Source organism: Nestor notabilis, unplaced genomic scaffold (assembly GCF_000696875.1).
Source record: "Nestor notabilis isolate BGI_N333 unplaced genomic scaffold, ASM69687v1 scaffold3413, whole genome shotgun sequence".
NCBI classification, from domain to species: Eukaryota; Metazoa; Chordata; class Aves; order Psittaciformes; family Psittacidae; genus Nestor; species Nestor notabilis.
Window position 1 is genome coordinate 90,125 of NW_009923166.1, and position 12,769 is coordinate 102,893.

General features: G+C 37.7%; 1 protein-coding gene across 1 annotated transcript in view; it reads right to left on the reverse strand.

The window, feature by feature from the left end:
* The window catches only part of FBXL13 (F-box and leucine-rich repeat protein 13), a gene marked incomplete at its 5' end in the record, with an annotated part of 76,156 nt that overhangs the window by 53,250 nt on the left and 10,137 nt on the right, over positions 1-12,769 (reverse strand). Inside the window, 2 exon segments of the mRNA XM_010011991.1 lie at positions 6,366-6,501; positions 8,057-8,152. Coding sequence (XP_010010293.1) covers positions 6,366-6,501; positions 8,057-8,152 — 232 coding nt within the window.

Below are 12,769 nucleotides of genomic sequence, written 5' to 3' on the forward strand. Positions count from 1 at the left end.
TTAGTCTAATACTGTGGTAACTGAGCCATACAAATGCCTCAGCTACGTAGACAATATCCCTGAAGATAAAATTGCTTTCTATACAATATACTGGCAGAAAGTTCCTTTTAGAAAAAATCTGTTTCTACTGAATGACTATTCCTAGTTTTTACACAATAGCTTTTTTTTTTTTAATTTCTGCATCAGTTAATATTGAACTAGCAGAACTAGTGCCTCTTAAAGACAGATATTATAAACCCTTTTTTACACATGGAAAGGATGAGTAATTACCCAAGCTCACATGGAGGGCAAGTAGCAGATGCTGGGTCACAACCTGGGTTACAACTTCAGTATTCCCCGCTCAAATCCTAGACCAGTCTCCTGCTCTTAGATGAGTATGAAATACCCTGGTGCAGGATAGAGATTCAGGGCCAAAACTTTAAATATCTGTTGGCTACCATAAAAGAAGTTCTGGAACACTCCAAGGAGAAAATTTGCTCCTTTAAATATCTTCTCAAAATTATAGTGTTTGTGGATTTCTCTGGTGCTTTAGCCACAAGCCCAAAAGGTCACCCATTTTGTTTTAGAAGTGCAATACAAAGCACACAGTGTTTTTATACTAATGGAAAAGAATAATATAAAGAGAAAATTACAGAAATTATTAAGGGTGGTAGGAATGCCAAAGGATCCTTAAGCAAACACATGAAATTATTAACTGCATTCCTTCATAGAATCATAGAGTGATTTGGGTTGGAAGGGACCTTAAAGATCATCTAGTTCCAACCTCCTGCCACGGGCAGGGACACATTATTCATGTCCTCCATGCTTCAGATTATGAATATATTTAATGGTGCTTTACTGATAAACCGAATAATTTAGCCATGTCTTCCACGACATCTTTAAAAACTTTTTAGCACAACCAACACTATCTGATTCATCCCTGCTCCTGGGAATATCTTAAGCATTATCTTAATTATGGAACACAGATGAAAATCCCATTTGGCCAGTAATATTCACTAAATGGGGCATTTTTTAGAAACTTAAAAGTGCTGAAAGAAAGAAAAATCTCTCATAAGCAGTAGCCAGCATCAAGTGAAGCACTCCTCCTCCTCGTCTCAAATGCCAGAGAATCATTTCAGTACAGAATGGAACTACTGAGAGTGATCGAAAAGGACAGACATTGAAACCACCGCAGAGTATCTGTTATTAGCAGCACAGCCAACAGAGAAAAGCTGAGTAGGAAAAAATGAATTTAACATAGAATCATAGAATTTTTTGGGCTGGAAGAGACCTTAAAGATCATCTAGCTCCAGCCCCCTGCCATGGGCAAGGGACATTATCCACTAGACCAAGTTGCTCAAAGCCCCATCCAACCTGGCCTTGAGCACTGCCAGGGATGGGGCAACCACAGCTTCTCTGGGCAACCTGTACCGGTGTCTCACAGGAAACAATTTCTTCCTCATACCTAATATAAACCTACCCTATTCCAGTTTAAAGCCAATGCCCCTTGAAGTATCAATACTTGCCCTTGTAAAAACTTCACCTCCAGATTTCTTGTCAGCCTCCTTTAGGTACTGGAAGCTGCTCTAAGATCTCCCTAGATCCTTTTCTCCAGGCTGAACAACCCCAACTGTCTCAGTCTCTCTCCATACAAGAGCTGCTCCAGTCCCCTTATCCTTGTGGCTTCATCTGGACTCACTCCAACAGTTCCACATCTCTCTTGTGTGGAAGTCCCCAAAGCTGGATGCAGAACTGCAGGTGGGGTCTCACAAGAGCAGAGCAGAGGGGCAGGATCACCTCCTTTGACCTGCTGGTCACACTCCTTTTGATGCAGCCAAGGATACGGTTGGCTTTCTGGGCTGCAACACACACTGCTGGCTCATGCTGACCTTCTCATTGACCAACATCCCCAAGTCCTTCTCATGAGGGCTGCTCTAAATGCAGTTTCTGCCCAACCTGTATGTGTGCTTGGGATTGCACCAGGCCAGGTCCCGGACCTTGTACTTGGCCTTGTTGAACTTCATGAGGTTTGCACAGGCCCACCTCTCAAGCAGCACATTCTTTAAGGAAAGACTTTATGAGCAGAAAAAGCATAAAGGAACTATGAAGATAGTACAGGAGGAGGCAGCCCAAGGAAAAAGACAAAAACATTTTTGAAAAGCATACATATGGAGACAATGACTAACAATAAAAACTTCAGCAGTACAGGGTTAATTACTATTTCTCTCAGCTTCTCCGAAATGTACTGTAAACTGAAGTAAACCCTCCATGAAACACCACAGCCACAAACCACAATTTAATGCTGACATTTCTTTCTCTCTGTACCCATTTAATCACAGAATCCCAGAAGCCCTTCCATGTCTAAAAGAAAATCATGGGCATTCCTCTTCCTTTATATGCTTTTTTAAGCCCTTTCAGTAATTTCTGTCTTGATTCTCCTTCTTTCTCTGTCCAAATCTACTAAATAATTGCATGATAGGTACATTGTCTTCCTGATATGCAGTATATGTATTGCCTTAAGGGGTAAACTACAGTACTCTACAGACACAGTGCCCCTCTCTCCACACAGCACACATGAAACACAGAAAAGATTATTTTGCCCAATGTTTTGCCATGACAGAGTGTAAGAAAAGAGACAGGTCTGTCAACACCGAGACCACTAGTGGCAATAAAATGCTTCAAAAGCTTCAAAGGAAATTGTAGCTCCTACACTACGAATATGAATGGTAGCTTTTAAACACAGTTCCCAGTCACATGTGGAAGTCAAAAGGTTCTCTAAAATCACTGAGTGGGTGGAGTAATACCACAAGCATCTGAGCTGTAATCCATGCATCTCATACACTCATTTTTCTTTGGCACAATAACACATTCGTTTGCCAAAGAGTCTGAGCTGGAATTGTAGGTATAAGTAGGCATTAAACAATGACTACCATTTCATGCATACACCGCATACCAAGGTTGCAGTACATAAAAACAATACTTAAGAATAGCAGCTAATTAATTTACAAAAGAATATTAACACGATTAGCCAGCTGAACAGACCTAAACCCCAACTGATATCATTGCTCTTTTACCCTTAACAATAAAAACATGCTGCCAAAATCTGTGTAATCTTGGATTTATTCAAAAGGATGAGGTCAGAACCGTAGCTTGGGGAAGTTCTAATGGAAAGGTTCATCACATCTGTAGCCTATAAGTGAACAGACAGTTCGACGCAGTTTGTTAGTTGAAGAAATGTCAAAGGAACAGGATTTCAGTATGATTTTCAATCACTAAAAAAATATTAGTTTTGCAGCCATTTTAAACCATCCACAAGAGCTTCAAAAGAATGGCAAAAGTAGGCTGTATGATCAATGAGGTTTAACAGAATAAATATGTTATTAACCTAAATAGCAATAGTACACTCACTTTAATGTGTTTCATTCTTTAAAAGAGCTACTGGGTGTCTTCAAAGTTAGAAGGAAAAGCTTTACAAATCAATGTTTGCTAAAAGCCCTGTGGACCATCAGACATGAATCATCACAATTAGTTTAATAGCACTGAGTATACGTAAATAGACAAAATTTTTGATTCTGAGCCTACAGAAAAAACATAAATTATCAATAAAAATGGAAAAAATACACAGTTTGTAAATACACAGATTTAATTTAGTGTCTTTGATATGTAAGATAAATGGAAATGGATGGCAATCAACATACTGATATTCCAACTGATATAACCAGCATGCTGATACCTCTAAGTTAAATTATTTTAATATGTTAATATTAAGTAATAATTATTCTTTATTAATTAATATTAACAGTTTAATACATTTAATATCAGTTAAAAAATGTAATAGAAAACACCATGTGTATATAAAGTTCTGTTCTATCACAACTGTTCTTTACATGTTTTTAGCTTTAAATGCAATAATTATTATGGTTTTAGTTTTGTACTCAAATACATAAGGAAAACAGAATCATAAAAGGGTTTTACATTTCTAAATACAGACCTCATAATGGAGGCAATGTGGCTGTGTATGATGTATTTTGTCATCCTGGTTTTATTAGCTGTCAAAGTTTATTGTAACATTGAATTATTTCACTAAACAACTTGCGTGCTGGTATCATTGAGAATGATATTGAGGATGTTCTTTTCTCCTATGACTTAAAAGCCAAGACCGTGATCAAATACTCTTTTTATTTTGGCCAATTGTTCTTTTCCGTCACCACTTGAGAGAGCAAATTGTTCTCACCCATAATTACATAGTCACTTTCTAAACCAAAAGAAAATACACTGAAATTGTTATAGGCTGCATCAACAGTTTCAATCATGTATTATCTGATTAAATAATACATGCACTATAGACTCAAAACATCAAAATACAATTTTGGGGGGGAAAATAAAGGCATTTTCCTTTTCTATGCATTTGCATTCAGTTAAAGCATAGGCTACAAAAGAGTCAATCAGTATCATTCATTTGCTTGAGAAATACTGAAGTAAAGCTGTGCCAGTAATCAAAAACATTGCTTGGGATCTTGCATAGTTGTAGCAGAAGAGTTTTTTCTTATGAAAATGCTACCAGAATGTTTTAACACTCTTCATGATAAAATGTCTGAGTAACAGTGAGGATGCAGGTTAATTCCTAACATATCAAGTACACTTTCACAGCTAGCACTGACCCTCTAGCACTGACCTGAAAAAAAAAGGCTTTTATTTTTCTTGCCAAATTCTCTGCTTAGCTGAGCATACAACTGCATTGAGAAGAAGATTACTGACCTGAAAGTATTCCAAAATGCTGTCTGATCACATGGTCACATGAACTTCCACACATATTCTCAGGAAGGACTAAGATGCTTTTCTACTTCCAGAGGGACTCTGTTTTGGCAGTAGAATCAAGTACCTATTATTTGTCCTGAAACTTAAACATCACACTGACGTCTTGAACCACACTAGGACTCTTTTGTTTGTGTGCGTATGCCTGTTAACTTCTTGTTTGGGACCAGCAACAGTACACCCTAGGGGTCAATACTGGGTCCAGTCCTGTTTAACATAGAATCACAGATTGGTTAGGGTTGGAAAAGATCTTAAGATCATCTAGTTCCAACCCTTTTGCCATGGGCAGGGACACCTCACTCTAGACCATCTCCATTAACGATCTGGATGATGAGATAGAGTGTACCCTCAGCAAGTTTGAAGATGACACCAAACTGGGAGCAGTGGCTGATACACCAGAGGGTCGTGCTGCCATCCAGAGGGACCTTGAGGGCTGGAGAAATGAGCTTGCAGGAATCACATGAAGTTCAAGATGGAGAAATGTAAAATCCTGCACCTGGGGAGGAAAATCCCTGTGTAACACTTCATGCTGGGGGCAGCCCAGCTGGAAAGCGGCTTGGCAGAAAAGGACCTGGAGGTCCTGGTGGACACCAGTTTGAACATGAGCCAGCCACGTGTCCTTGCCACAAAGAAGGTAGATGGTATACACCTATGCATTAGGAGGAGTGTTGCCAGGAGGCTGAGGGAGGTGATCTTTCCCCTTTACACAGCACTGGTGAGGTCACAACTGGAGTACCATGTCCAGTTCCAGGTTCCCCAGTACAAGAGATATGCACATGCTGAAGGGAGTCCAGCAAAGGGCAAAAAGATGATTAAGGAACTGGAGTATATTTTCTATAAGGAAAGGCTGAGAGAGCTGCAAATATTCAGCTGGAGAAGGCTCAGGGGGTTCTTACCAATATATATATAAATACATGAAGGGTGAGTGCAAAGAAGATGAAGCCAGGCTCTTTCAGGGGTGCCCAGTGACAGATGAGGCAGAACATGGGCACAAACTGAAACACAGGAGGTGTCATCTGAACGTCAGGGTGTATTTACTGCTGTACTATGAGGGTGACTGAGCACAGGTTGGCCAGGAAGGCTGTGGAATCTCCATCCTTGGGAGATAGTCAAAAGCCATCTGGACACAGGCCTAGGCAACCTGCTCTAGGTGGCCCTGCTTGAGCAGGGGGGTTGGATCAGGCAACCTCCAGAGGTCCCTGCCAACCTCAGCCACTCTGTGATTCTGTGCTAACTATCTCAGTACAGTTGGGTTCTGGCATTCTGATATATTTAAGCACATGTTTGCATTCCAATCTTATTTGTCATACTACAGTATTTCACACACAATATAAAGATTCTATTTGTATGTAGCAATGTTCAGTCATATGGAGGTCACTGGGCCTGGAGACTGTCATGAAGGAATTGGGCTGCCTTTAAAGTAATTTTATATATATCCTACTCACATTGCTTCATTATGGCTGGACACATAGAGATGAATATAGGCAGCAAAATGGGACAACAGTGAAGCATAGAGTGAAAACACAGTTTAAAGAGGGGATTAAAACTTAATAAATACAGGTAATACTTACCGATACTTTTAAAGGTAGGCCAGTGAAGAGAACAGCAACCTCGAAGATTCAAGCGTAAGACACATGGACACCACCTCTGCAAAACATTTACTACTATTTCGTCCTGAACTTTATGCTTCACTGATGAAAAATTGATCTAAAAATTTAAACAATTGATATATAATTCAGTCCTAAAAATAAGTAGTATATACAAAGACACGTCATTATCAAAACTGCTACTGAGTACACGATGGTCTATGTAAACACTGGATCAATAATCAGGAAAACACAGAAATGTCTGTGTATTACATATAAAAATTCTAGACAGCTGACTAAAAATACTTAAATGTAGAGGAAGGTGTGTCTACAGCATTTATGGAGCTAAGACAAGTCTTTAACTGCCAAAATACGACATCTCAGAATACTAAATGCAAAGAAAATTGTTAGACTGGAACATTTATTTTATAAAATCCTAAAGTTGCCAAAGATTATTTTTTTCTAGTTAATGTCTGCTGGTACATCAAGATATCAAGACTACGTAATCTACCATCTTAGTTTTAGCAGAAGGATCCTTAAAGTGATTTAAGTTGCAAGCTGGGGATATCTAGATCTTTGACCAAACCCATCGTTTTTCTTAATATCTGTCAGAAGTTCAAGAAGTTTCAACACAAAAGACTAGAAAATAGTTTTAACTGTCTATCTACCAATATTTATTATTTCTTTAATAAGAAATATCTCCTTTTTGAAGAAGTCTTTTTCATGTCTTCTTTAAATTTGCTCATAAGAAGGCCAGAAAAAGCTTTTTTTCCTCTTTTGTATAATCTGCTAAAGCCACACCACATCTGTTTGTTGTACATTTCATAATACATGTTTATTACCCAAATACTTTGAAAACCTATTACCTTTTCTTTTTACCATTATTTCTATGCAGAAGGCTTAGAATTGGTTACAGTACCTGAAGTCAGGAGTTCAGAACTTTTTCTGTTTTTTTCACTTTCTTATTAGGATTTTGTTTTTCTTACATTAAAATTGTCAGAACTTTTAATACTAGGTTCATTAAGATTATGAATTCATCACAGGAACTTAAGACCAGACCTAATAAAGGCACTACAAACTGATCTTTTAGGTGTTGATGCCCAAGGGTAGATTCAACAATTCAAATCTGAGCAGAGACTCTACAAAACATACGTGTGACAGTAAGCACATCAGAAGGTCAGTGTAAAGAAACTCACCCAGAGAACAGGCAGCTGCTTAGAACCAGACAGTAGGACATGTAAGCAGAGCATTGTTGAGCCCTCCAGAACTTCTTTCCCTCAGTCAGGAAGGTAGATATAGGCCTATGAGCTATATCCCACTCAAGGGACAGAATAGTAAATTTGGGAGTTCAGATCTCTTCTCAGCCTCACAAGGAACAAATCTGTTCACCTTCTGGATCCTAAATGGGTCTTAAGCCTAAGACACTTAACTGTCTAGATTTAGCCAAGCCTTAGGAGCCAATTCTCTTTCAGTTCCACTGATTTTGTAATGATATATCAACAGACAATTTCATTTGAGTTGCTCCTATTTTTTTATTCATGTAGCTGAATAGAACAAGTCATATTTGGGGATAAAACTTTTCTCCTGATATTTAGCATTCTTAAGGTAAATTACCTCCTTGTCTCACTCTTGTTAAAAATAAATAAAATTGAAATAGAATATAGTTATTATCTTACATCACTCCATATCGAACTGTGCTGAGACAGCATCATCCATGTTTGACTAACTTGAGCACATCTTGCCAGATCAACCAAATTTATGTAACGGAAAATCTGTGTAAGAAAAAAAGACATAGATGATATGAAAACCTATTCAGTAAGAAGCACTGCTGAATTAAATGATGCATATTCACCTATCCTAAACAAGAAGAGCTATTTTCAAATTAAATACTTCTTTCTTAGGAGTTTAAACATACCTTTTATAGCAGAATGGCAATAACTACTCATTAACAGCCTTAACAAAGAGTATGAAAATACTGCTTTGCTTAAAAGCACATAATTTCAAGCTCTGATGAAGAATGACAGGGATGTTTCAAAACTGAAGATTTTTATGCACTATCAGCAGTTTTATTTCACCTGTATCAAAACAATATCTTTTAAAACACCTCTCCTAAACTTACTTGAGGCAATATAATTTGGACTAAAGCTTTGTAGACTAAATATAGTACTTTTAAATTCAATTTAATTTCCCTGTGAAGAGTTTTTGTAGTTTCTGCCTCAGAGGTCTTTTTAACTAGTATAATTTGGTAAATATATCTATAAATCTTTAGACTATCGAAATCGATGTGTTATGATAGAGAAGATATAAAAGTTATACTGGTAATTCATTTTATATAAGTAAATATTTCAAACTATACTGCTACAACTAAGTAACACTTTGAAAAACGAAAATATAGCGTTCTAAAAAGGTCTTGCCCTGCTAAATAATGTTAGATACAGCAGTGTCAGGCCATAAAAGTAAGAGACTGAATGAACAGGACGTTTGGCAAGCTTGTGCCATAGCTCCTCACCTGCCATTTTCATGACCAAGTATAAACAGGATTTCTGCCGACAGAATACTAGTGTTTCATCTTAGAAGAAACTTGGTAAAATGAAATGAGGGAACATACAGTAAAATCGAATGGTTTTGCTATAGAAGCAGACACGCATTATATCATAACCATCTGAAAACGTAAGATGCATTTAAGACTCAAAGACAAAAAGCATATGCAGAATTTTATCTAAGACAGCTGGATTATTTACATACTAAAAATTCCCATATTCATAATCATTTGCAGAACTGAAATGCTACATCATATGTTGAAATACAAATATCTGACATGAAACACAACGCTTAGATGTTCTGATTATGAAAAAGAAACCAGCTGAAAGGAACATGGTTAATACAATCCCACATGACTTTTCCTAAAGCAACTTTTCTATAAGGAAAGCTTCACACTCGTAATTAATTTTCTAATTGCACAATTATACATCTATGGCAACAGTTTAAACGTGGTGTGGTAATTACCTGACAGAAAACACAAAAAGAACTTTCTAATTTCATCCCATAACCTGTCACTGAAGAGGAATTTTTCTTGATATACATTTCCAAAGAGCTTAGAATTTAAGATATATACCTCAAGAGTAAGATGTCAGAGTGAAAACATAGCAAAGATGCCAGTGTGTTTTATAGAATATAAATATTTCCATATTAGTTATACAATTTTCCATACAACAATGCATACAATAAAACCTGTTTTTCATTATAGCAGTATATGAAGTATGATTAGAAATATGCTCCAGAAAGAAGAATGCATGCTCAGTACAGAGTTCACTCAGAATACACAGGCACAAGAGAAATCTTGAGTCAAATAGAGGCTTTGAGGCTCAAATGAATGTTGTACTCAGAAGCAATGCACATAAAGCCTTTGTAAAAGCAAGGAGGTAACTGCAAATTTTGTTTCGCTTCTGGTGATCAACATAGCTAAGAAGTGAAGAAAGAGTGACTACGTGTGTAGAGTACATGGATTACCAAAGTGCAGCTTATCTTGAAATATGCTTTGTAATAAATTAGTTACTAAGAAATTAGAATCAAAAAGGGATGTTCTAATAAAAAGGATGTTTCACTAAGGGAAATACTTCTTCCTTAGGAGAAACTTTTATCCTCATTTATATTCTGTGCAGTTCTACTGAAATGAACAGGATCAAAAAGCGTATCTGCTAGAACCCATTTTTATCACAGAGATTAAGTTCAATTAAAAGAAACAAGCAGAAACATCAAGAGTGTTCTACTGAGATTTAAAAAAAATTACTTCAGCCTATAGAAACTATCCAAGGGCTATAATTTCTTTAGCTAAAAAAGGACAGGTCAGGTAGGAAAATCACTGATAATGTGTCAGTTACCACTAGCATTTAACTGCATAGGTAATACATCCAAGCAATCTGCCAGCTCCTCAAAATATGCTGTTGTCCCACAAGCTGTCTGTATTCACTTCATATACACCACTTAATTCTTAAAAACCAACTTTTCTGGCTTTATGTTTTTTTCTGGAGTCCTGGGAGCTTGCTAAAGCCATACTCATTTTAAAGATTTTTAGGTAGTTCAGAATGCAGCTGGGGACTTACAACTTCTTTTTAAAGTACAGAAGTGTGTAGGTCCTTTTCAATAGCAAATTCCTTCCATACACCCCACCCCTTCAAAGACTTGCATCCCATGATAATTATAGTTGCATCCACCACAGGCTTCTCTAACCAAAAGTCTGTTTAATTTGGACATGTGGATTATTTCCTTAACTTCAAAATTCAATCTAATTTAAAAATCTAAGGAATTTTGATAGAGCTCACAAAAAGTGTTTGAATAAATGGAACTATATGACTCTTTAGAATAAGAAATAAAATATCAACTGTATTATTGTTCATTAATAGGGTTTAGTTTCTTATCAGCAGAACAAAAGCAAGGCTTTTACTTTGACACTGTCTTGATAGTAACCTTTTGAATTTTTAGTTCTGAAAAGGTCTGTTGAAACATTTATTTTGTGTTAGGTCAAGCCCACAGTAACCAGCTTTAAAGCACAGCAATCATTTTCTGTCAATAACTCAACATCAGCATACTGTGGTACCACTGATTTTTTTTAGGAAACTGCAATCTACAAAGCAAATGGTTTCCAGCTGGCCCTGAGGACAGAGCTTGTCCCAGCAGTAAATGCAAACTGACAGATAAGGGGGTTTTGCACAAGAAGCAGAACAGAAAGCTGCAATAAATGATACCATGCTAATAATGATATTTACTAAATAACCCTGTGATTTTGAAATGATCCACCACCAAATGTCATCTTCAGTGCCAGAGACAAATAAAGTCTCTGTATCCGTTCCAAAAGTTTGGGAAGTCCAGGCACACTTTATTTTCCACAGTTTGTGAATGCTCAGAGCAAACACAGATCTGGCCTGGAGGACACAGCACCCAGTAACAAACTTCTGTGGAAGGAGATTGTATCTACATACTGAATCCACAAAAAGATAGCATGAGAATATATCCTCTTTTCACAGGGGGAAAAGGGAGAAACAGGGAAACGGAGAAAGGGAGAAAAAGGAGAAGGGACACATAGAAAAGAGAGGATGGAGAAGGAGGAGAGGAAGGAGAGGAAGAAATGAAGCAAACTCTGTCTTTCTGCAGCAAATAGTTAGGCACTCAGCTACAGCAAAGCTCTGGTCTGTGCCAGTAAACAAAAGAGCTCTTTCTGCACTTCCTGTACTAAATAAAGTAAAGACAGCTCAAGAAAAAGAACAGCAGGTGACAGCCACACTGATCTGCACTTCTGTCTGGATCAAGGGAGTTGCATTGTTTTTAAATACAAAATGGAAACATTTTGGTAGGCTTCCTGCTCTTCTGTAATAACTTTTGTTCCCTCTGCACTTTACACATAAATAAAGCCATTATTTTCTGGCCTGCCCCAGAGATCCACAGCTCTAGCTTCCAGCCCACATATGTAATCACTTGCATGATTTATTCCACATACACAAAAAATACTTGCAAAAATACTTTCAGCACAGCTGGCTCAGCCTGTTCTCTCTGTTGTGCCTGAAGGAGACCCACCAGAAGGTGCTCCTTAGCCCTAGATGCTTCCATGCATCCTGCCAAATCCCTGCACTGCTGCTGTTGTCCTTCTGTTGATCCCAGTCCTTAACCCTCCCTACCCTAAAGTACCCAAGAGAATTAGCTCTCATTCATTGTGGCCAGCTTCTCTTGGGATAGCTCCCTAGGAAAACCAGGGAACTGTTGTGCCCCCATGCACCAGAGCAACCACAGCATACCCCACGATAGCTCAGACAGAGGTGGCAAACCCTGAACCCTGTCTAGGACACCAGCCATTTAACACATACACACCCCTCCGTTCCTGCCTTGGCTATTGTCTTCATCTATATCCCAAACCTATGTCCTCACTATCTCAAATGTTATGCTCTTCATTCTGTTAAAGACAGAAGTTGGTAGGGGAGTTTCTTTTTGGATGGGGTACAGGGAAGCACACGTAGGAAAAGATACCAACTGCTGCTTAAGATGCAGGACTTTTACTTTTCTTTGTCTTTACCTGTGTGCTCAGTCACAAGAACAGAACTTTCCTGAATGGTCATACTGCTAGTTAAAGATCTTTGAAATTAATCAGCAGATTTGAAAATACTCAGAAGATGTTGCTTTCATTTATTGTTTCCTGAAAATCCAACAGATTCTGATTGCTCTGTAGTAAAAAACATCATCATTACTACAATGAAGTTTTGACTAACACTCCCTAATATACTCACCTTACCTTATGGCTGTTATTAATTTTATTACCTGTTGTGTTTTTTCCACTGCAGTGATATAGTTTTGATTTCTCTCATGACATACAATTTTCCCAGCTCTAGCTTTTGGATTTT